The sequence below is a fragment of the Triturus cristatus genome, chromosome 1_1 (genome assembly GCF_964204655.1).
Source record: "Triturus cristatus chromosome 1_1, aTriCri1.1, whole genome shotgun sequence".
NCBI lineage: Eukaryota > Metazoa > Chordata > Amphibia > Caudata > Salamandridae > Triturus > Triturus cristatus.
Genome location: NC_140579.1, coordinates 93,100,538 through 93,125,315, shown reverse-complemented (window position 1 = coordinate 93,125,315; position 24,778 = coordinate 93,100,538). Strand labels below are relative to the sequence as shown.

Here is a 24,778-nt window from a genome sequence, read left to right as displayed (position 1 = left end):
TGTTAGTTACATCCTTTGTCAGGAAGCAGTGGGCAGTTTCAATTAAAATATGTTAATTATTACTGAGGCAAGATGCGCGTTAATTAATACGGAGGCGAGATGCATGGTAGTTTGCGTCTTCTACATTTTATGGAACTGAATACATCCTGAAGCGTTATGTAAGTTTAAGTACAGGGCGGGTTTTAAAATTCAGACCATTGGTTGCGAGTTTCATTTCGCTATGTGCGGTGTTTACAGACAAGTTATGCTTGCGGATCAAGCAGGGCCGTATCCATTGTTGAACAAGGTCTGCATGAGGCTCGCCCAGGACCCCTATCCAGACGCGCGTAGGCATCAGTGTTTATGCGGTCTCATTGCGTTTGAAACAGACCGGTAAGGCACAATCCGTTAGAGCACGTCGGCACACAGGGAACTTACGGAATGTATTGGTAGGAGGTCAAATCCATGATGCGACTGGCTGGTTAAGATAGTGGGCATTAAAAATGGACTTAATGTGGTTCCTTCACGTATTACGCGACGTGAAGTCAGCCATTACTATGTTTTACTTGAGTCACAGGCTGGGCAATTGGAATCCTTTTCGCCCTTTTTACCTTCAAACAGCTGACAGACATTTGACAAGTGTGCAGACTGAAACCTGATTGAGTTCTGGAGAAGTTGGTTGGATTTGGTGATTTGGGAGGTTAGGTTAATACTTTTAGAGTATTAAAAGAATATAGAGATTAGTGATCCAAGCACTTTAGGCAGCATGGAGAGTACTATGGAGGAGAGGATTATGAATATGTTGTAAAAGTTCTCCATTGATTTTAATAATAAGATGTAGTGAAAACTGGATGACTTAATTCAGAGTAAAGGGTTAGTCACTCAGGATGAGAGATTTCATTCAGCCGGAGAGGAGCCACCAGAAAGAAAGAGTGGGAAAAGGAGTAGAAAACACCTTATTGAGGTGCAGACTCTGGCAAACAAATATAGACCTGTTGGTGCAGAACAAAGAATTTGTGGACACACGAAACATGATGGTGTCATGGACACACAAGGCCAGAGAAAGGGTCCAGAGAACTCAGTGAGGAGGCCAACTGAGACACGCAAACATTCCACAGTATTCTGTGATGAGTCCTCTGGCAGTGCAGAGGTAGAGTTAAGTTGTTCCTCTGATTTAGATTCAGAGGGTGAGAACATAGGAAGCGTTTTAAAATCAGCATACGTAGTGGCCGAGAAAGGTGGAGAAATTGAGGTCTTTACAGGTTGGTTGGGCAATACATGTTCGACCCATTGCTTTTAAATCATTCATAATCTCCGGAGTGGTCTCTGGCAGCCCACATGGTGGAGTATGTGGAAACCTGGTTGAGGAGGCAGATAACTAAGGATTTTAGGCTTCACCTGAGGTCTGAGTGCCCGAGACATAGTCTGGCAAATAAGATTATGTGGACTCTTGACCATGATGCAAAAATGATGGCCTTCATAGGCAAAGGGGGACGGGACCCCAGGAAATAGCTTGATAAAGGACTTAAAATATGCTAAGTTCGATTGTTCGACTTGACTGATCCGATCACAAAGATTTTCAATATGGCTGAGGAGGTGTATGGAGAAATGCAAACACTGCGTTATCAGTGGAACGAAGGAAGAGTATTTTACTCAAGAGTGACCCGAAGTTAGTTGGGTTGGCTAACAACGAGGCAGGTCAGGCAGCAAATGGTTTGCTGTTTGGGGATGATCACATAAAGGAGATGTCCAAATACGTGAGGGTATTTAGTTTGTTGCAGGGAGATAAAGAAAGTGTTTGACAAATGTGTTTTTGGAGAGGCCGGGAGAATGAGGGGTCGGTTCCGCGGCCGATGTCAGGGCATTAGAAGAGCATCATACAAGTCTAGTTCTTATCAGACTCCATAACAGAAAGGGGGATTTTACCCCCAGAGACAAAGGAATAGAGGCAGAAGAGGGTGTGGTGACAGGCGTACCAAAGGGACAGGTAAGGCAAGACCCTACTGTTATCCCATTAATGTTGGGCAGCAGAGTTGCTCAATTTTATGGAAACTGGACTTGGGTAACAGGGAATCCATGGGTCTTAGAGACGATGCAAGGATATGACATGGACTTTTTAGAACAGCCTATTCAGTTACATTATTCAGGGATGATAAGGTTCAATGTAGAACTTTCGACTTTGGTAAGCAAAGAGGTTCCGGAATTAGAGGCGATGGGAGCAATTGTAGGGGTAAGGGACCATGTAAAGCGGTTTATGACCAATATTTTTCTGGGAGAGAAAAAAGACAAAGGGGGGAGGCCTGTGATAAAGTTGAGGGGCCTGAAAGATTGGGTGGAGTACCATCATTTCAAAATGGAGGGAATACACTTGTTGAGATGTTTTGCAGACAGGGGACTCAATGACTCAACTAGATTTGTAGGACTCATACTTATTGACTCCAGTTCGGGAACCCCATCACACTTTCTGCAATTCAGATGGAATGGGAAGATGTGGAAGTTTGTTTATCTTCTGCGCAGTTTGTCGTCAACCCCCTGGTGCTCCACAAAGGTCCTTCGTCCCTGTAGCGGCTTTTCTGAGGTAGAGAGGTGTACGGCTAATTATCTACTTGGACTACATTTTGTTGATGGATCAGAGCAAATTGAAACTACTGGAGTACACAAGTATGGCGTACGTTTGTTGAAGGATCTAGGAATTGTAGTAAACAGACAGACATCATGCCTTATTTGGAGACAGGAATCGCAGTTTCTGGATTTTATGCTGAATACAGTGGCGGGGCAATTGAAATTGCCGAAAGAGCAGTTAAAAAGAATAAGGAACAAAATTCGAAAGGTCTTAGGATTAGAAAAGACTTCCTTAAGGACATTAGCAAGAGTTATAGGTATGTTGTCTGCAACGATCTAAGCTATTTTCCCAGGTGCTTTGACCCACCGAGCCCTCCAGAAATTAAAAGCCAGGCATTTAAGGAGTTGTCTGAAGTATGCAGAGAAGATTGTACTCAAGGAGAAGGCAAAAATGAGACTGGTTTGGTGGTTAAGGAATATAAAGGCATGGAATGGAAGAGCTATTGTTGGGGGGGTCCCGAAATAGTTATAGAATCAGTTGCAAGTCTAGAAGATTGGGGGGAACGCTGCACTTCAGTTACAACAGGCGGCGTATGGTCACAAGAGGATAGCAGGCTTCATATAAATTGTCTGGAATGTTGGCAGGGTCCTTCGTGATGAGAGGTTTCACGAAGGACAAGGTAATGTGCTTGGTCTTGTTGAGGATGGACAATAGCTCAGCAGTGAGGTATGTGAACAAGTTGGGGGTAAGCGATCGAAGGATCTGGCAGACCTGGCAAAGGTTTATTGTTTAAAACAGAATATGTGAGTCCAATCAGAGCATATCCCAGGGTTGAGCAATGAGGATGTGGATAGGTGTTTGACACATTACAGGGATTCCTGCAATTTGACAGGCTAGTATTTCACAGGTTAATGATTCTCAGAGGTCTTGGCCAGGTGGATTTATTTGCAAACAGGCTGAATGCACAGTTATCAACTTTTTTCAGTGGGCGACCGGATCTGGAGTCGGCAGGGATAGATGCATTCCGACAGAATTGGAAGGGTCTCAGACCTTATGCATTTCTCCCATCTTCAAAAATTTCGATGATTACTTGTGTGACTGGGATGCTACACAAGTGGAAGGAGACATCGGTGTTGGTGACACCTCTTTGGAAGCCACAGATCTGGTATCCAGTACTCCTGGAAATGTCTGCAGGGTTACAAATCCTATTACCAATTTTTCAGGACATTCATCTGAGTCCAATGGGAGAGAGACAAGTTGGTTATGTCAGGGCAGTTGAGACTGGTGGCATGGATATTTTCAGGCATGTCTGGAGGTGCCTGGAGTTTCACAGGATGCTTCGAATCTTATTAGGGACTCCTGTGAACCTAGAACTAGGAAGAAGTATAGATTTGCATGGCAAAAATGGGTTTGCTGGTGCGTGGAGAGGGAATTTGATCCCATTTCAGTGGAAGTAGTAAATTATTTGATGGAATTGTTTGGAAGGGGTTTTTCTTAAAGAACGAAAAAATGTGTACAGGTCAGCTATTGCTGAAGGGCATGTCTTGCATAGTGGGAGTACAATTGGTTAGGATGTGCTGGTGAGAAGGGTGTTGAGGAGTTTAAGGAATTCCAGACCTTCCGTGCCTCAGTACAATTCAGTTTGGGATGTGACTAAGGTCTTAGATTACTTAGAAGGTTTGGAGGCATATGAGACTTTGAGTTTGAAGGTGGTTCCAGAAGTTGACAGTTTTGTTGTGTCTAGTCTCTTTTAGGAGGGTTTCGGATGTTAGGGCTTTGGACGTTACAAGTAGGATTTTTTCACCAGAGGGAGTATGTTTTCATTTAAACAAAAGAACAAAGTCAAATTTTAGGTACATTTTTTATCCAGTTTTCACGAGCATGAAAACGTGTGTGTGTGGTACGTGGAGTAGAGTAGTATGAGAGGAGGACAGCTCAGTTAAGCGCTGATTTGAAAAAACAGTTGCTTATTTCTTTGAAATGCCAACTTAAAGCTGTCTTTTCACCTACTCCTGCTCATTGGGTGAAAGAGGTGTTGAAGTTCTGGTGTAGATGTTAGCGTGTTTGGGGCGCATTCTGTGAGAGGTGCATCAGCGTCCAAACTTTTATGCTCGGAGGTGCAATACATGACATTTTACTGTGTGCTGATTGGTCAAATTATGCTGTTTTCACGAGGTTTTATTTTAAACGTGTCGAATATGCAACTAATTGTTTATTGCGGTAGCTTGAAACTTGCAATAACATCTGCCTCCGGTCTTGCCATAAAAAGGTAGATTTTCCTCTGCTCTCATGCACAGAAAATCTAGATTTTTTTAAAGACACAGAGGCTAATATTATTGCAGTCTCCTTTAATGCCACCACAATTCAACAGCCCCTTAAAGATCATGAGATCCAGGAATGGACAAAGCGTTAGGAAGCAATGTGCATAACAGGTTAGCCCCTTCTCTTTTTCCAATACCAATTTTCCTGCTTCGAAGTCCTGCCACTTCCTGTTGCAGTATTGCCAAGTGATCCATACTGGTGGTGGATGGATGGGCTGATACAGCATATGGGGCCTATAGGAAGGGAAGGGCATAACCCCTTTCCACGATTTGACAGACCCTCTGGTCTGAATTAATGGCCTTCCAGGCCAGTAGAAGGGCAAACGCTCTTTCCCCCCCACATGAGCCAGTGGCATATTAGGAAGAGAAATAGAACTGCTTTCCAGTGTGGGTGGGAGAGGAAGAGGATTAGGATTGTTGATGAGAACCGCATACTCGGCTTTTACTCCTTCGTTTTATGCTCTATTTGGTTTACTGGTGGGTCAGAAGAAGGTTTCTCCCATGCTGCCAGAACAGGGTCAATCAACGCCTCATTAGAAGGCACTTTAGGGCTTCAGAGGTTTGGGTGAGAAGGAAGTAGGACCACTGTTAATACATTAGTTTTGACATCATCTGCAGGAAGGCACAAGTCAAGAACGTCAGCCTCTGTCTGAATGATAGATGTACTGGGACATCAGTGGAAAACTGCTTTTATTCACACAAACTGAGCTCAGTGACACTTGCCTGCCCTGGGACTGTTGGTTGAAGAAGTTCCCACAGTCCTACATTGTCAGATAGTTCCATTGGGCCCATAAGCAATATGCACGACCACTAGAATTATGTGATTTTTGCAGTTACACGCGTTACGCACAATTGCAGAATTTGCCACACAATCCATTATCTGTGGATAAACTGCAAATTTAGCAGAACAACGTGTTTCTTACTTAAATGGATCAAAAGTTACTAAAAATCCAGCAACACACGATGCCGTGCAGTTCAAGGCCCTTTCCAAAGGTTGACTGGTCAATTTTCTATCACTTATTTCTGTATTTGGGTGTTAAAGTGGTACTAATAAGGTGAAAAGTTTGCGCAGAAAGAGTTAACGGGTAAAAATGCCAAAATAATGAGTTAATATGTACACAAAATGTGCAACATTATGCGGCATAATTTGCCTTTTCTTGGTGCATAATTTATTCAACTCCGCAGCATAATTTGCTTGCTTCATGATGCCTAATTCCAGTGGCCCTGACAATATGCAAGGTGCAGAATTGATGTAAAAGTGAAACTAATAAACATAAACTAAATAACCAAAGTAAACTGTGAATCGTGAACTAGGTCTGCTGTTTGAGACGTGAGCTGGTAAATTGTAGGAAACCTGAGGGGTAGCTCTGCTGTGTGATGTCCTTGCCTACAAGGTTTGTGTCTCCTGTCAGATAGCTTTTCTGTTTAAATCCACATTTTGTTTGTCTCTATGGTCTAAGTTGTCTTCTTACGGTCTGAGCCTGGAAATTGGGTGTACCAATATTTGACTATTGGTTGAAACCTTTCTGGACAGAGGAGAATCCCTTTAAAGTTTGCGCCCAACAAAACAGTTCCTTATCAGAACCTCCTCGTTCATTAATCCTGGATTAGCCCCGGAACTGCAAGCGCAGCTGCACCCTGAAGCACTTCAGTACTAACGACTTTGCCCCACGATTGGACCCAAAACTAATCAGCAAGAACACCTTCCAGCACTTCCCTCTCAGGAGCATCAAACAGAAGTTAAATCACTGTCCAGCCAAAGAACATACTTTACTTGTGCAAATACACAGAGGTAATTTACAGTGGACATTTCTTACGGCTAATAATGGTAACAGGTTACTATGGTAACTGTACTTTGGACCAATACCCTGGAGGTGAGGAATCTCGGGGGGGGGGGGCAATAGGGAGTTTCTCTCTTCTCTCCACCTTGTGTCAGAGTTCGCTGTCTCAGCATCTTTGCCAAAGTACGTGTTCGTTGGGGCAGCGGCTGGCATCCTGGTCGCTGGCGGCACACTGCGTCAGTGGGGTATATTCGAGAACGGAGAGGTTTCAATTGTCGTCGCAGCCCAACTTACATGTTTGCGCTCTGGAGATATCTTTTAGATTGACAAGTGTCCATTGTGGTAAATAAAACGTTCATATGAAACCAAATGAAACATTTTTCCATCATTTCCATTTAATTCACTTTCTTATGGTTCTTTTCTGATGACTGACAAAAGCTCCAAGTACATCAAGTGGGGATGTTTAAACTATCAGGTGAAAATTGCCCCCTCTTGCAATGCTTGAATATGGCATCAACAGCTAGAAGGTGACTAACTGACTCTTGCCAGTCCCAGGTGCAATGTTCACCACAGGTGGAACATTTTTATAACATTTGATATGATTGAGCTAGAAACATTTTTGGTTGCAGTCTGCATGTACCTAACAGATAATGGGCAGTAGCAAGTTCATACCTACATGTAAAAGAAGCAGCTATGGAGACAGATTTGTCACGGTGGCCTTGGTCATTGCGGAGTCTTTTGTGTACAATCTTTCTCCTTCTCCTCCACTGCTCTCTCTTTCAGACCCCTGCATACATCTCTTACTAACCCTAGCACTTTGTTAAATATGCCCCACAGGGCAGCTTTACTTGATGACATACAAACACCGCACCACCCAGTGATAGGAACTGTCCAGTAAGGTCCTGTTTTAGAAAGCAAAGATGGCAGCATCTGAGCTGGGTCCTCCCATAAGCTACTCTTCCATGTTTAGTCCTGTTGTGTCCTTCAGAATACTCCGGGTCTGCTGCCTACTCGCATCTGTAACACCAGTAACTTACCTCAGATAAACAAGACGCCGGGGAATGTGCAGGGTTCCATTCATATATCTGTGTTCACATTCCCTCCATCATCCCCGCCCACCTCTGCACACTGCATCTTCTCTGCCTAGGGGCAACAGACATGGGTAGACTCAGAGCACTTCCTGAACCTCAGCGAGATATACACGCTGATTGGCTGTAGCAGCCAACTCTCCAGGGTCACTTCCAGGGTTCCGCCTTCCATGGCTTCCTCCTCAAGAGCAGTGGAGTTTGCTGCAGCAGGAAGCCTCTGGCCCTTCCCCATCAGTAGAGTAGAGCTGCAGGTCAGAGAAAAGAAGTATCAGCCAGAACACCAGGCACTGAGCCCACGAGCAACACCCCTCCCTGAGCTTTTCATACAAGCACAGGTCTGGAGTGAGAAACATCTCTGGGACTGGGGCCCCAGGACTCTACAACAAACCTAGGAAACTGCAGGAAAATGACACGGCAAGTCACACAGGAATTCATCAACAGCTGTCATGGAGCAGAGAATACAAAAGCAGAACAAGAGATAATGCAAGGAAGACGAGAGTTCAGTGCCATGAGCAGTCTGCTGACCACAGGTGGAAAGGACATCATTTGTTAGACATCATAGGTCATGGACCAGAGCTTCATTAAGCAGTTGTAGAACCTATTACAGCTGTAACACAGGCCCCTGTGGTGGCCGCAAAGCCAGGGTAACGCAATGTCTTCAAGGGGCCCCCAACCCTACAGAGAGCCCCTATTCATCCCAATATATATCTGTGAGACATGGCCCCCTTACCACATTCTAAAGGGGGCCCCATCATTCTGCGTTGCGCCACCGGAACCTCTTTGAGTTGAGTAGAGCAGTAACAGGGTGATCAGCAGTATGTACCCACCAACGCACCTGCCTTATATAGCGTGTCCTCCCATAATATTAAAGATTAAATATCCACCCTCACTTAGGTCAACTCCACTTTATGAACTACCAACGTGTCATCAAAGCCGCAGACGTGGCGTTAGGAGCAGCAACCCTGCCAGTGCCTGCGGATGCCTCCCCGGGCTGTCTGTTGGGTATTTCGAAGTCCGTAGACGCGCAGGCGGACATTCATGAACCTGATACTTAAACAACACTATACAATGGTACCCTAGCTGCAACGAAACGAGAGTGCTCTAGAAGAGTCAGGACTAGTACAGCTAGGGAGGGGGTGAGGGACAGAAGAGGGGCAGGGGGGAGAGAATACCCAGGGCCAGGAGCGGTGGGGGAGGAGTGGGGAGGTAGAAAGGAGTGCCACCAGGTGAAATGGGAGGAGAAAGGTGGAGTAAAGGCAACCACAGGGGGGAGAAAGAAGGAAACACAGAGTAAGAAAGTAAAGAAAGGTGAATGACGGCGAGGTGCACAGGAAGGGAGACAGAAGCAGCGGGAGACCAAATATAATCCTTGTATGTCATTTCTAGGGGGGCATGCCACAGCCCCCCAAAAATATACTCCTGAGTACGAGCCTCACTTGAGCAGAAGGTGGTAAAGTCACGATTGAACAGATGAAAGATGTTCATTTTTAAAATATTTCCATATGGAACTGCTCAATGAATGATTTAAAAAGCAGCTGACAGGGTTTTGATGGAAGAACTGTTGTTTTTGTTATTAAAAATGATGAAGGAAACAAAGGTACAACTGGTTCCATTCTACTGAGGTGTTCTGGTCAGTATCAAGACAATTTCCAATTCAGAAAGACCGACATGATAGGGTTAAACGTTTATTTTTCGGCATTTCCTGATACTGGAGTGAATATGGAGGGAGGGCTTCACTGAAGACCCTGAAAAGTGAGGGTGAGGGCAGCATCCTCGCTCCCAGCAGTGTCCCTGATCGGGGGGACAGCTGTAGTCCAGGGGCAGGCTGGGGGGAGGGGCAGCAGGAAACCATATTCCTGCATTTGCGGGCAGTGCTCAGCAGCACTCAAGTACAAAGGGGCAGCACCGGTCCTGCATCGCACTGATCTGAAACACACCCTTTGCCGGTTCCACCTTTAGGGGATGCTTGGAATGCAGAGGCGGATGTAGAACCTACACTGCTGTTCTAATGAGACCGCCCACCAGCTTAAAACAATGCAGAGAACAATGTGTGGTGGGGGCACTGGCTGCGCGCTGTGAATGTAGTGAGCGCCACTATACATTTTTACCCGGTGCTGCTGAGAGCGGCTATCACTCTTGTGTCAGCGGCCGCACCCGCAGCGCCCCCGGCGTATTCCCCCCTCCATCCTTTAGACCTGGACTGAAGAAGGGCCGCAGGGTGGGGGGGAAGGGGGCCCCGGAGAAGGTGAAGAGCAGAGACCGGTCAGTCACATTGTACACGGAGAGCCTGCGCCCCTCATAGTCCAGGAAGAAACCCACAGCCCTGGGGGGCACACGGGGGGCCAGGAGGGTGGGAGGGGAGGTGAGAGCTTTGTATTTACCATCGCTGAGCCACACTGTCCAGAATCCAAGCTCAGGTGATATTGTGATCTCCACCTTTCTGTTCGCAGCCTCGTCACACACCCCCAGGATCCAGTCCGTCTTGCCCCCCACCTCCACCTCCCAGTAATGCCTCCCAGAGCTCAGCCTCTCTCTCCCCAGCACAGCGACGATATAACTGAATCTCTGGTCCGTGTCGGGCCGACCCTGGTCTCTGCCTCCGTGCCTCACGCTCCTTCCGTCCTCGGACAGGACGAGCCTCCGATGAGCGGTGTCCGGATCCAGGGTCACCGCAGCTGCAAGACACAGAAGCAGAGATGAGAGCTTAGAAACCACTTGTCCACAATAAACACATCGCTCATACTCAGCCGGTCCCAGCAGCAGCAAGAGACCCTCAGCTGACGTCATCTCCATGTTAGCAGCACCCTGTTTCATAGCAGTAATCATAATGGTGCAAAATAATCATCAGAAGGCACTTCATGTGCAGTATGGGTATTGTAGTCTGTAAGTAGCAGGTTATTATAGCTGACAGGTTTTAATAGTTTACAACTGAATCAAGAGGGGCTCTGTAGTCCTCATTTCATCCAAACATTTTTTCTGTCGTCACACCTGTCACGCCGTCACGAACATCATTGACTCCGGATCTACCAACTTACATAGGGCCACCAAGTGCCAGCATCTCACCCACAGGCACACAGCCAAGAGCCTTCCCTACACAGGAATCACAAAAATGTGCAGTCACCTTTGTTTGCCTATTAGGAAGAGTAGAGTGTGAAAGCTCCAGATAATCCTTCTGACGACATCTCCACCAGGGTTTCCCAGTGGTAGAGCGGGCGGGGGCTCTGTCGTCAGGAAAACCATCTCTTGACCTATAACTGATGCAGGGAGTGTGAAAGGCTATCCAGCAGTGCCTGGTAGATGCCCCATCACCGCTCATCCAGACAAAGGGACTGTAAACACTGGTCAGGAACGAGCCAAGGTATTTATACATTAAATGATGTGGAGTTTACAATCCTAGCTGGAGAGATAGCCAAGCTGTGTTTGGAAAGGAAGCCTCGCTGAACGAGGTGAGACGAGTAACACACGCGCAAGTATACATTTGTTTGTAGGTTTAGTTAGAGATGATCAAGAGCCATCCACAGCTGAATGTTCTGAAATGAGCGAGAAGATCTTTAAATGTAATTAATGGTATGATATGCAAGGAAATTTCAAAAATTAAAGCTTGAGGAACACTTCGTGAGAGAAACATAGGCCATAAAGAGGCTCCAACTCATGCGCTGTGAGCGATTCATCCAAGAAGAGCAGAAAAGCTGAAGACAGTACTGTCTAGACCTTTAAAGTCTTTTGGTGCCCAAGTAGAGCCTTATGATGGACCATACCAAAGCCGCAGCAAGATCTAAGAGGACCAATATACACGAGCGACCATCGAAGTATACGGAAAGCATTGTCAACTTGCTGTAGCAGGAGTTTCATTCCTGTAATCGGGTCAGAAGTCAGAGGATAACTCAACAGCAGGTTCATTTCAAACAAGAAATAACTTTGAAGGGTGGCCATGCAACCATCCCGGGCCTCAGTATCAATTGAAGTCACAACACTGGACACAAGTATTGAGATACTCTGTGTCTACAGAAAGATTTTTCAATTAAGCTTCAGTCTGGAACAGCTCAGAGAGAGTCCAGATGTTTACTTATGTCTTTACAAGTATCCCTCGAAAGGGATCAGCTGATGGTTTGAATTTGAGATGATGTTGCTGTCACCCCGTTCAAAGAAGGGAAGATTCTGTGAAGCAGCAAAAGATGATGTTTGTGAGAAGGGATTGGAAGGGACACTTCTCTGGTGGAAAGATCAAGCACAATCTTTGATCTCCCCTCTGATTCGGATAAAAGGCGGAGGAGTGGTAGATTTTAATCAATTTGAGACTTGATGAAAGAGCATATATGCTTTTTTATATGTTGAGACATATTTTTCGCATTCCCAAAAGAGCAATGCAAAAGGATGGTGATATCCTTTGAGCAGAGAAAATGCATCTCAATGTTTTTGATTTCAATTAAAGATACATGTCAGCCCAGCCAAGGCGTTTAGTCCAAAGGACTTCATGAGGGTAGGTATTTTCATAAGCCAAGTATCTCCGTGCTTCCTTCAGCAGGACTGGTCTGCAAACAATCACTATTGGATGATGTATGTATCTCACCCTCAGTGGGACCTTCACGATTTATGACTCTGAGGAAGTTCTTCTAAGTCTAAGTTGGCTGGGCTGACGTATCTTTAATGGAAATCAATAAGATTGGACTTGGAAAAGAATACACGACTCCTTCGTACAAAGGTGGATGCTATTGTAGATATTTGGAGAACATTCCGTTAATAGGAACCCAAAGTCATTTAATTTTGAATTGAATTTTCTCTACTCAAAGGATATCTGCATTCTGAGATGGTCTGTGCTCATTTTGCATTATTGTTTAGTGATTTCGTTAGTTAGTGCTTCTAAGCAGTGCAGTCACGCAGAGCTAAGCGCAAGAGCTTGCACTGAAGAATAAAAGAGGAAACCATCATCATCATCATAAAATCTTTATTCGATTGTTACATCATGAAAGATACACTATATCAAAGATAAAAAGAATTTTAAGAGATTCGAATACTAATACAACTAGATTATGAATAAGAACAAGGAAAAAAGAGAAAAAATAGAAATAAAAACCAAAAGACAATAAATAACAGAGACCAACCCAAAAAGAAGAAAAAACTGTTAAGATATGATTAAATCAACATAGCAATCTTTTCATGTGTCATAAAACAGATAAAGGAAAAAAGAGATAAAAGCTTAATTGAAAATAACTAGGTATCTAAAATAGGGGGTACTAAAGGAACAGCCCACTTCACAGTAGATCTACGTATAGCCCATGACCAGCTCAAAAATGTAGCCGTTGCAATGGCTATGTCCTCTCGCGTATTAGTTCTAAGAATACGCAGTGCTGTCTTATGAGATCTAGTTCCTAGATTTGAACAGATCGGCTTAAGCCATTTATACCTGGGGCGGGCAAAAGCAGGGCATGCAAACAAAACATGTGCTATTGACTCATCCTGTGTTAAGCATGTAGGGCAAAACCTATCATGACCAACCTTCCATTTGCTTGTAAAGGAATTAAGAGGTAGAGACCCCGCTCTAAATTGATGATATAGTTTGCGGTCATCAGGTCTGGAAATAAAATTCCAATATGGTTCAAAGCTGCTTATATACTTGTGATCCATAAAGAGACCAGACAGGGAGCTACTATTTACCCCTAGCCTTATTTTCCCAAACCTGGATTCCCAGTATAGGGCTTTAAAGTCCATTTTATTGGGGAATTGGTTGCTCCTAGGATCAGACCAAAGGTGGTCCAGACCCATATCGTGCAAACCACTTTTAACATATTAGAGCCAGGCTATACTCCTAAGCTTGTCTTGATCTTTAATATACCAGATTGCATTAGCATAAGGAAGTAGCTCAGGAGTTGACCACAATCTTCTCCAATAGGAGAGGGGTCTAAACCCAGCATCTTCATCCAACGCCCTGCAGCCCAGATCTAACAATAGGGGATGGATAGGTGTTGACTGGGGAAGACTAGTCAATGAGCGCAGAAACTTATTCTGGGCTTTGACTAGATGGGAAAGATTGTCATAGCCCCATATCTCAGCCCCATAGATAACTGACGCTCTTATTTTCCCTTTATATAGGGCAATAGCGGGCCCCACCGGTATAGTGTGTGAGGCTTTATATTCTTTCAGTAGGGCACCAGCTAGTTGGTTGTGTTTAAGAACAAGTAGATCAATTTGAGACTTCCAAGTCAGCCTACGGCTCATGGTGATCCCCAAGTAGGTGAACGTGTCTGTTTGTTCCAAGGGGATATAGTTCATTGACAGTTTGCTCTTGATATTTTTACTTTTATGCATCACCATATATTTAGTCTTGTCGACGTTGATGGCCAGATCATGGTCATTACAAAAGACCAGAAATCTGTCTAGGGACCTCTGCAGACCAGATTGTGTTTTGGACAGAATGAGTGTGTCGTCTGCAAACATAAGTAGTGGGACCTTAGAGCCATCCAATGAAGGAGCGTCGGTTGGATGGTTTGCAAAGTAAGAGATAACCCTGTTGATAAACAGAGAAAACAGGGTCGGTGCTAGGACACACCCTTGCCTAACACCCCTATTGACGGGAAATTTATCAGTAAGCTCACCCTGTTGTCCCCATCTGACCTGTGCAAAGTTTGAAGTGTGAAATCTGACAATAAGCGACAAAAGCGCCAGGGGCATACCAGCCTCCTTAAGAGAGTCCCACAACTTTCTACGGGGGACTAAATCAAAGGCAGATTTCAAATCAACAAAAGCTGCAAACAAGGTGCCCCCCGACTAAATGACCGTTTTCCAATAAATCATTGAGAATCTGAAGACCTGGTCAATTGTACTAACATGGGCCCGAAACCCAGCTTGGTATATGGATAAGGCCTGGGACTCGTCAATCCATTTGTTGATCCTAAGTAAAATAATCCGAGCCATAATTTTTTGGAGAGAATCAATTAAACTGATGGGTCTATAGTTGGAGGGGCTAGAACGGTCTCCCTCTTTAAAAATAGGTATAATTTCTGCACCGAGCCAGGAGTCAGGCAGGGGAGCACCCCTGGCCAGGGCGTTTACCAAGAAAAGAATATAAGTGGCCCAGTTTTTTTTATCAGATTTAAAAAGATCCGTGGGGATACAGTCCGGACCAGGCGCCCGGCCTGGCGGTGCTGCTTCAATGGCTCTCTCAATCTCCGCCAGACCGAAGGTTAACACCTCCGTGGTATCGATGTCATAAAAGTCAGACCCAGAGGATAAGGGGCAAGTGAACTGGGCTTGGAAGTGGGCAACCCATTTGTCTGGAGGGACATTGTTATGGGGAATAGGCTCAGACACCCCACTTCCCCACTTAATTAGATACCAAAATCTCTGCCAGTTCTTCTCTTCTGAAGCTTGGGTTAAATCCTCCCATCTTTCCTTATCAAAGCTCTCTTTGGCCTTCAGAAGCACCCTTTTATATGATGCCCTGGCTGCTGAATATCGCTAGTTTTAATTGCAGAGGAAAGCAAATTAAAAACTGCAGAGCAATCTTTGTCATACCATTTAGCTGATTTGGGTTGTATACATTTTTTTTCTTTCCCTTTAATGGTGAGCAAAGATTTCAGACTATCAAAGAGAGCCTCGTGCTCTCCTTTTAGACATTGAGGAGGATCTCATAAGTAATTAAAAACTGAGAGAGTCAGGAGAGTGTCCTCTAAAGATTTTCGGAGCAGACTTTGAGTACTTAGATTGTCAGATACGTTGTCCCACTTCAATCGTCGAAGGTCATTTGATACCTTGATGTCACCCCCCAGCAATGCCCTAGGGGGGCCAGTACACACTAGAAGCTTGATTATTAATTGCATGGATAGGGGATCGTGGTCACTTTCCGGTCTGTGGGTCACTGCCATGTCCAGCACGATAGGCCATAGGTCCAAGCTGACAAAGATATGATCGATCCTGCTGCCACTCTTCCCATTGAAAAAAGTATTACTACCGTTGGTGTCTGATGATGTTCTCCCATTAGCGGCTCTCAAGCCCCACCCCAAGGAAAAGCTTTTTAATTGGAGGGCCGCCTCAGTCCACTTTTTAATAGGAGCAAGGGACAGCGATGGAACACCCCAATTACTGTCCTCGTCAAGGCTAAGTTTGCCATCTTCGGTCCCTAAGGGCTCGAAGGTGCAATTAAAATCCCCTGCGATTACCAGCGATTTGGGGCTTTCAAACCCGTCAATGAAAGTGTCCAAAGACTGGATAGTTGGAGAAGATCTCCCACCCGCAAGACCTCTCGAATAGATATTAATTAAGGTGAATGCTAATTCACCGTCCCACTTAACTTAGAGCCAGAATGTCATCGTTATCCAAAGGTATTTCCTTAATGTGACACGAAGAGTGTTGCCTGACCCAAATTAAAAGTCCGCCACTGGGTCGGCCTTTCCCTTTAGTGGTAGCCACTTTCCCATACGCCAGGTAACCCGGTTGAGGGATAATAGATAATGACCAGGTCTCTTGAAACACAATGAAGTCGTGACTATCTACCAAATTCGACCATTCTAACGAAGGAAGTTTGGAGGAGAGACCAGCGACATTCCATGACATCATGGAGAGACTCCCCCTAGCAATAGTCTCAATGGGGCCTGTGGTGCCGCTACAGAAGGAGATAAAAGAGCTCTTGCTAATGAGGAGCCATGTTCGAATGAAGGGGCTTCTGAAAGGACAGGCTGTAGCCTAGGGCCTGTATCAAGCTCCTCAATGGGATCCAAAGCGGCCAATGTGCATAGTGATGGTCAATCGCAGGCGTCTAAGTCCGATAGAGCTGCGAACATATTGCATAATGGGACCTCAGTTGATCTGGTGACAGGTCTCAGACTTCCTCTCGGTGGGGCATATCCCAGTGGGAGTTTCTCAGTATAGAAGGTTGGGGGGACTTGCCTATAAAAGAACCCTAGCGGCAACATCACGATGGAATTATCCTTTGACCTTGTGAACCCACCCAAGAACTCCAGTATCACTCTGGGAGACTGTGTGTTGTCAAAATTGACTATCACGCAGTCACCCTTCATTTCCTTCTTAAGGGGTCCCACCCACCCAGTGCGTCGAGCCTTGATCATATGGTCAAGAATATTTTCATCCCAGAATCCTGCTCCCTTTAGATTTGTGTTAAGCCAGTGTCTGGTTTTACAAAGTAGTTGCCCAGTGGTTTCAGGGTTTCTACACCGACTCTGAGGGACATTACTCAGAATGACAACCAAAGGGGCTGCAGCTGGTGGAAGATGAAGGGATCCACTATTCGACCGTGCTCTAAGCAAGCCCCTATCACCGGCCATATGGGCTTGTGGAGGGGCTCCTACCCTTGTTTGGCAGGATCTAGTTGGGTCGGTACTGTGTGAATAGGAATGACCATTACAAGTGTTAACAGCGGTCAATTTAGACTCCTTATGGGAATGCAAAGAGGATTGGGCAAATTCGCCAGGTGTGTCAGCCAGGGTATCTAATTTCTCGATGGGCGAAAATGGCCTAATGTTAGGGATTGATGTTCTCACATTATCCTCCCCCCTAGAGCCTGAGTCCCTTATAGGCGTTGTTAAAGTGTCTGTTAAAATCAGAGGTGGAGGGTTACTATCACATCTAACATTGGAAGGATTTATGGAGAGCTCAAAGGTGTGCTGGATATTATCTGTAACATGGACCTCCTTGTTTCCCAGGTTGGCTATCATGGATAGCTGGATTAGATTTTCCTCTATTTTGTTCAACCTATATGTGATCGGGGATAATAAAGTGGACAAAAGGTTCTCAAGTCTACGCCACATGTCTTCACCGCCACGGGGACTAAAATCTCTAATAGATGGTGAGTTAAGGTCAGCGAGTAATGTGGTGTCCTGTCTATTGCCCAGAGTGAGACTCACATCTATGGCTTGAGAGTTAGACCTCGGGGCTTTGACGGAGGCTCTCCGAGGACCAACACCCCTCTTGCTTTTCGCAACAGGATCAGGAGGAGCGTCGGAGGGTTTGGCCTTACAACCAGAGACTACTTCGGCTAATGCTCTTTTCTTTTTGCTACGTGGCGCTGTCTGCACTGGGAGGGGGGGGGGGCTAGAAATATTCTCTGATAGTATGCTAGTGTTTTGAGAATAAGTATCCAGGGGAACATTAACCTCTGTTTGCATAGCGGGAGACAGAGCGTGGGCTGGTGAAAGAGAAGCAGCTAGGGAAGATCTTTTATTCAACAGGGGATCCAAAGATAACCTTCGCTCGGTAATGGCAATCTCTTTTTCCAGCACGGAGGTTGCTCTAAGAATAAAATGATCAAGAGTACCCGCCACCCCTCCCCCTGAGGGCTGAACAGCCTTTTTAGTAGCCCTCCTGTTCATGGTTACTAGCTACCCTCTACTAGATGCAAACAGAAGGAGTGTAAACTAACTAACAAGGAAGTAGCTAACCATGCACATAAAGACAACAAAGAGACAAGTCAAAACAAGGAAGTACAGGCTATGACAAACACCACCTAGATCCCCATAGAACGTTAGGGGGGTGACCCAACCCAGCCTCAGTCAGCCTCTTTCGGGCGGGGATGGGCCCGCCCTTGGCCCGGGCTTTGTCCGGGCGCGCCCGCGCGCGTCCCGCGCTGCGGGAGGCGTGTGACGATTTTATGGGGCCCTGGCGCCCTCTGGTGACGCCTGACACAGTCCAGGCACTGCCCCCTGGGAAGGGTAGTTCTGTCAGCGAGCCGCTCCCCTCACGGCGATGTCTGAATGGTGGCAACAGATAGAGCAGAGCAGCCCAGCAAAACAGGTGAGGCCAGGATAATTTTAACAGCCGTTCCCCTCACGGCAGGAAAAAACAAGTAGACTCAGCGTCCCCAGAGGAAACTATACACTAGTGCGACCCTTAAAGGCCTACAGTGCTTTTTCGTTGTTGATTCCTACATATTTTTCACAGTGTAAAATCTGATGGGTGTTGTTTCCATATCCTTTCAGTAGCTCCAAGTGTTTTTCTTTCTTCAATCAAAGTCAACAGCGAAGAACTGAGTCGAAACTATCCTGTCAGTCATTTTTCTTAAAGAGGGGCTAAAACATTCTCTCAATGGAGTGCACAGTTAATGAATTTATATCTTCTTTTTTACAAACTTTGATTTAAAAAAAAAAACAGTGCCATAAAGAATATTCCATTACATTTTTCAAACAATAATGCAATAACCTAAAAATAATAACACAGCTCTTAATTCATCACTTGTACATATCATAACTAGTGGGGTAACCAATACATCATACGCCTTGAGCGGGGTCACAAGGGATCATTAATGCGATCTGCGAACAGGAATACAAGTAACCTAGGACCCATTTCACCCTGATAAGACCTGAGCTGTTCTTTAGATGTGCCTTGCAACATAAGCAACCAGCATAAAATGAAAGAAGATTTTTCAACTTCATTTCGATAGTTCATGTCTTTAAGCCAGTCCGGATACTCAAGGTCTGTGGAACGAAGCCAGCCCATACCTCTACATCTACGTACGTATCTACCACACCTCCTGCGATTGGCAGTGGCTGGATTAATTCAAGCATACCATCCATCACCTTGCTGTTTTTGCAGCCGATGCCCTAAGTGTGAAGGGTATGCCCAGACGTGGGTTCTGCACTCACTGCTCAACTGGAATCAATCTATACCTGGCTGATGATCCCTTTATAAGGGTGCAACCGGTCCTGGGTTACTTGTATTCCAGCTCAGGGAGGACCTGGCTTGGCACTTCGGGCTGTACTGTTTCCATTGGATCAGGGTCGAGCCTGATTTGCATATGGCTGGGTCCACACTGAGGTGGCATGCTGGGAGAAAAACGATGGACTGGGATGCGCTCAAACGATTTCCAGTGGCTGAGATTAATTCAAGTATTCCATCCATCACCTTATGTTTGTTGTTGCAAAGAGAAGGACGTGACATGTCCTGGAGATGGAAATAGCATGTCAGCAGGCACACAACCACCTCCATGGAGTGGGGTATGACTTGTTTACCTACGGTGCAGGACCAGGAGGAGTTCTGGATGACAGAAAGGCCTCCTTTCTTCTTATGTGCATGGTCCACACAGTGGACGCTTTAGCCTGAGAGAAGGACACTGAGAATGTGGGGGTGAACCATGTTATTGTGATGACGATTGTGTGGGTTGGTGGATCGGGATGTTGTTAAACCTCAATTAAATGAGGCAATGTTTCCCAAGATAAGGTACAAATCAGCATCTCAAAAATACAGTCAATTAGGAAAACACAGACTCAATAAGTGAGTTCAAGGGCAGAATGAAGAATTCAGAGAATTTATTAAAAACATTCAGAGGGTGCAATACAGAATAACGAGAATGTAGGTGCATGAGATAATTGCCACAAATGCCATCAGGACAGAAAAGTGACAAAATTAACAGAAAAACCCAAGTCCCAAATGGGCATCAAAATCAATAAGGAAAGGGGCAGCCTCCCTAGCAGAACCCGAAATATTCAGACTCACCCAGAAATGTGAGGGTTTACATAGGAAATCTTCCCATAGGACTGCATTGACAGTGCAGATTCATCATGGTGTGAGCAAAATAATATTATTTCAGCAAATAAAAACACAAAAATATTAAGCGTCGTACGGTGGTAAGGCTGTGTGCACTAACCCACTATTCAATATTAGTTCAGCCCCCTCTGACCTACTGTCATCCAAAGATGTTGGAACAAACTAGTTACAAAAACAGGAGTGAACCATTATGAATGTAGACAATACAGCATGCAAGCCAAAGGACCGTGAGAAAGATACAATACTGACCCCATGTGTTGGGACGGGAAAGTCCTCTGCATGGTAATGGACCTGTATCCCTGACCCGAGTGCCCAACTGTACTGCTGTCTGGATGCCTAATGCTGATATTTGTTGCCAAAAGCAAACATGGATCTTGTGTGTGCACCACATAGACCTGTGTCACGGACTGTGGTCTTGTTGGACTGGGAGGCGAGCCTAAAGCAGTACATTCATAGTGGTGGAAGGCTACGGCCTTTATCAGGAGTTAAGCAGCGCGTGGGCGGTGGTGGCAGCATACCGTCTAGTGATCAGTAGGAGTGAACAGGTTCTTATTACCCTGTGTCACTGGAGTGAGGCCTACAGGCTCACTCACCTCTGATCACCGGCCTACGCCTGGTAGATGCAGAATGCTGCACAATGCAGGAGTGGTGACGCTGACTGGATGTATTTGTACCTGGTAAGGGACAGGGATAGAACACTGGTGCTCAGTGCATGCATGGTGAGTGTGTGTACTGGGTGAATGTATGCCGGAGAGGAATACATCACATGATAGATGTGCTGTGCAGTGCGTGTGCAGTGAAAGTATGTGCTGGGTGTATGTGAGCTTGCGAGAAATAAAATACATGACGGGTGAAATATTGTGCAGTGCATGCATGGGGAATGTGGGTGCTGTCAGTGTGTGTTTGCAAGTAACACATCAAGGCACAACACAGAAAGGCTACAGTACTGAGCAGTGCACACAGAATGAAGGTGTGAGATGAATGTGTGTATGTCTGTGATGGCACAATGCATGGAAGTAACAGTACTTAATAGTGTATAAGCTAGGCCTATACACTGCGTGCAAGCGTGCCTGTAACTTAACATTACATGAAGGATCCTGGGTTTCATACTGGGAAGCCCAAGCCTGCCAGGTGAAGAAATCCCCTGGACAGATTTGTTTATTGCTGCGTTCCTGTGAGGTGGGTGGGACACACTGGGGAAGGGAGAGATACAGTCCCTGCACATATGTCAAGAAGGAAATGGGGCTTAAAGGAACCATAAAGAGAAGGGCTGGGAGCCCAGGATTAACCTTTTGATGCACCTATCCCTGTGGCTGACATCCAGGTGTGAACTCTAGTCACTCCCATGGCCTGTGTTGTGCGACTATCCCTTCAGGGCCTCTGCTGTTATAAGCAGCCTTTTAAGAGGAAGAAGAGAGATAAAAGTGTATACTCCAAAAGAAGCAGAACTCCAGCACAAAACTTCAAAGACCCAGACCCTAAATCGCATATGGTGTCTGGAAATAGATTATAATGGGGATTTGAGACCCCAAAACGTTCATCTGCCAGACGGGCTGCGTGAGGAGGGGAAGCTCTGCAAGACTTTGTCTGTGACCAGGACTGGGGCCCAGGCCTGCTAGTCTCCCTAAAGGGTGAGGGGACATGACCGAGGGAAACCGATACTCGCAACACGGAGTGTTTGGATGCGCATTCAGACATCAGCAGCAACATTCGCCACTTTGGTTCTTGCGATTGAAATAGCATCTTTGGTTGGCCATGTGGAATTTGAAATTGTGAATGGTGGTTTCTTGTGGCATGTTATTATAGTGAACAAGGAACAACTGCACAGTGTCAATGAGTTCTTGCACCATATTCCAGTCGCTCCAGTTCCAGCCGTTGGATGGTTTCTTTACTTTATATTTGAAAAGCCCTGGGGAAGTCTAGTAGACAAAACACGTGTTGGCTATTTGCTCAGACTGGACATAAAACAACCTGTTTGTTCATATTTCAATGACTGATTTTCTAATCAATTGCACACATATTAAAGACTTTCATAAGTTCAATGTATTTCTGATATTTGGGCTGCATCTAATAGAGCTGCACATTGTCCAACCCCATTCTTGCCATGTATTGAAGAAAATAAATGTCTTTGTGGTATTTTAAAATTGTGCTGTGTATGTGTAATTAATGTGAAATATTTTTAAGATATATTGTAATAAATCTGAATATCATTGTAATTTTATGTGGCATTGAATTTATATGATTTGATTTGATTTGATTTGAAGAAAAGTTATATTGCGCAAAACAATAACCCGCAGGTATCAAGGCGCCTATCAAAGAGGTAAAAATATCAATATATCACCTTACGCATAGGCTTGCAGGAAGAGGCAGGTTTTAAGGGCACCTCGGAATCTCTGTAAGGAGGGCAATGACCTGAGATCCAAAGATAAATCATTCCACCATTTAGGAGCCAGAGTAGAGAAAGCCCTACCACCCCATTTGGCTTTTCTTATACGGGGGACTGTGAGAAGCAATTTCCTGGAGGAACGCAAGTCCCTTCCAGGAGTGTAGTGAGAGATGATAGAACCAACTCCCATATCATTATTCCTTGCAATGGCTCTGTAAGTCATACACAAGACTTTAAACCGTATCCGGTATTCAACCGGTAGCCAATGCAATGTTCTCCTTGCCAAAGTGGCCGAGGAGCGTCTATGAACATCCAGAACAAATCTGGCGGCAGCATTCTGGACTACCTGCAAGCGCTGCAGCAGGCCTCTGTTCAGCCCTGCATACAGCGCATTACAGTAGTCCAGTCGTGAACCGATAAGGGCGACCACTACTTGCTTTCTGGACTGAAGGGAGAGATACTTCCTAATTCTTCGTAGGGTATAAATTAAGCCCCAACAGGTAGAAATGGTTCTACTGACCTGTCCGCCCATGCTACGGGCAGGATCTATCATCACCCCCAGATTTCTGGCAGATATCGTGGGGGAAGGGCATAGTCCCAACGAATCAGGCCACCAGCTGGCTGACCAAGTATCCTGATTCCCTCCAAACACCATCACCTCAGTCTTCTCCCCATTCAGCTTAAGCGAATTTTGAACCATCCACTGACCAACTGCCTCCATACAAGATCTAAAATTGGAGGCAGTTGGTACGTCTGAATGGGAGAGAGAGACGAGGATCTGGGTATCATCTGCATAAGAGATTACCTCCATCCCGAAAGATCTAATTAACCTGGCCAGTGGGGTCACATAGATGTTAAATAGGGTCGGACTAAGAGCCGACCCCTGCGGGACCCCACACAGCACCGATCGGGATAGAGATAAGAACTCTCCCAGCTTGACTCTTTGTTCCCTTCCATTTAGGAAGGAGGTCATCAGATCCAAGGCTGCGTCCTTGACCCCCACCTCCCTCAAACGATGTATAAGTATTGAGGGGGAGAGGGTGTCAAAGGCCGCAGTTAGATCCAACAGGTCCAGGAGGGTGGTCTGGCCCCCATCCACTCTAGTGCGGATTTTATCAAGCACAATGGTGAGGGCCGACTCAGTGCTGTGTTCCCTCCTGAATCCGTGCTGGGAGAAGTCTAAGCAGCCCAAGCCTTCCACAAAGGCAGCGAGATGCTTGTTAAGATGTGCCTCAAGCATCTTCGCAGGGGCTGGGAGCAGGGAGATCGGACTGAAGTTTTTTAGGACCTCCGGATCAAGGGAAGCTTTCTTTAGCAGAGGTTTGACTACTGCACTCTTCCACTCCAAGGGGAAGATGCCCTCTCGCATACACCGATTCATAATTTCTAGTAAAGGTGGTAAGAGAGATTCCCTACACTGCTTAATGATCTTCAGAGGGCAGATGTCTAATGGGGAGCCAGAGTTGGTTTTGTCGAGCAGAATCTCCAGATCTTGTAGGGCCAGCGAGGGAAAGGAGTCGAAAGTACTCAGAGGGGAGACGCCAGATGTAGTGTTGTCCCCCTCAGCCAATCCAGAGGGCCCACTGATCGAAGCTTTTTGTAACTCAAGAGCTAGATGGATATCTTGTATTTTTGTATGAAAAAAGGAAGCAATTTTATCGCACAGATCTTGCGAGGGAATAACTGGATCAGATGTTTGAAGGTTGACCAGAGAGTCAACAATTCTGAAAAGCTCCTTTGGCGAGGAAAGGGAAGTTGTTATGGCCACGAAATAGTTTTGTATGGCCTCCACTATCTCAGCCTTATATTTCCTGACCAGGAACCTATGAGCTTCCTTATTCTTAAGATCCCAGCTAGCATGCCAAAGCCTCTCCATCCTCCTAACTTCTTGTCTAAGAAGTCTAAGGGAGTCTGAGTACCATGGGGCAGAGGGTCTCTTCCTGGCTCGACGACGAGTCTGTAGTGGGGCCAGTTCGTTCAAGGCCTCCGTAATAACTCGTCCAAAATGCCCAACCGCAGTCTGAACACTATCCAGGTCCGCGGTGGAGAGACTACCAGCCCAGGGAATAAAGGAGTCAGGCCTGATGTTTCTGAGGTTTCTGCTAGTCCCCATGGTGTGTTTCCCTGCTTTACTACCCTCATTCTGAGGGCATTCCAGCAGGAACGGG

General features: G+C 45.7%; 1 protein-coding gene across 1 annotated transcript; it reads right to left on the bottom strand.

The window, feature by feature from the left end:
- Window positions 1–9,862: 9,862 nt before the first annotated feature.
- On the bottom strand, window positions 9,863–24,486 carry LOC146869591 (erythroid membrane-associated protein-like). Its single transcript, XM_085640149.1, has 2 exons — window positions 24,027–24,486; window positions 9,863–10,407 (listed from the first exon to the last, which is right to left on the bottom strand). Exons 1-2 carry the CDS (start codon window positions 24,484–24,486, stop codon window positions 9,863–9,865), a joined length of 1,005 nt encoding a protein of 334 aa, XP_085496275.1.
- Window positions 24,487–24,778: the final 292 nt, after the last annotated feature.

What these genes read in the sequence shown, in the direction of transcription:
- LOC146869591 (XM_085640149.1), bottom strand. Translation starts at nt 24,486, where the DNA reads ATGGAGAGGCTTTGGCATGCTAGCTGGGATCTTAAGAATAAGGAAGCT. An exon ending in TCTGAAGATCATTAAGCAGT is followed by an intron (nt 10,408 to 24,026) that starts GTAGGGAATCTC and finishes TGTGTCTTGCAG; the next exon opens with CTGCGGTGACCCTGGATCCG.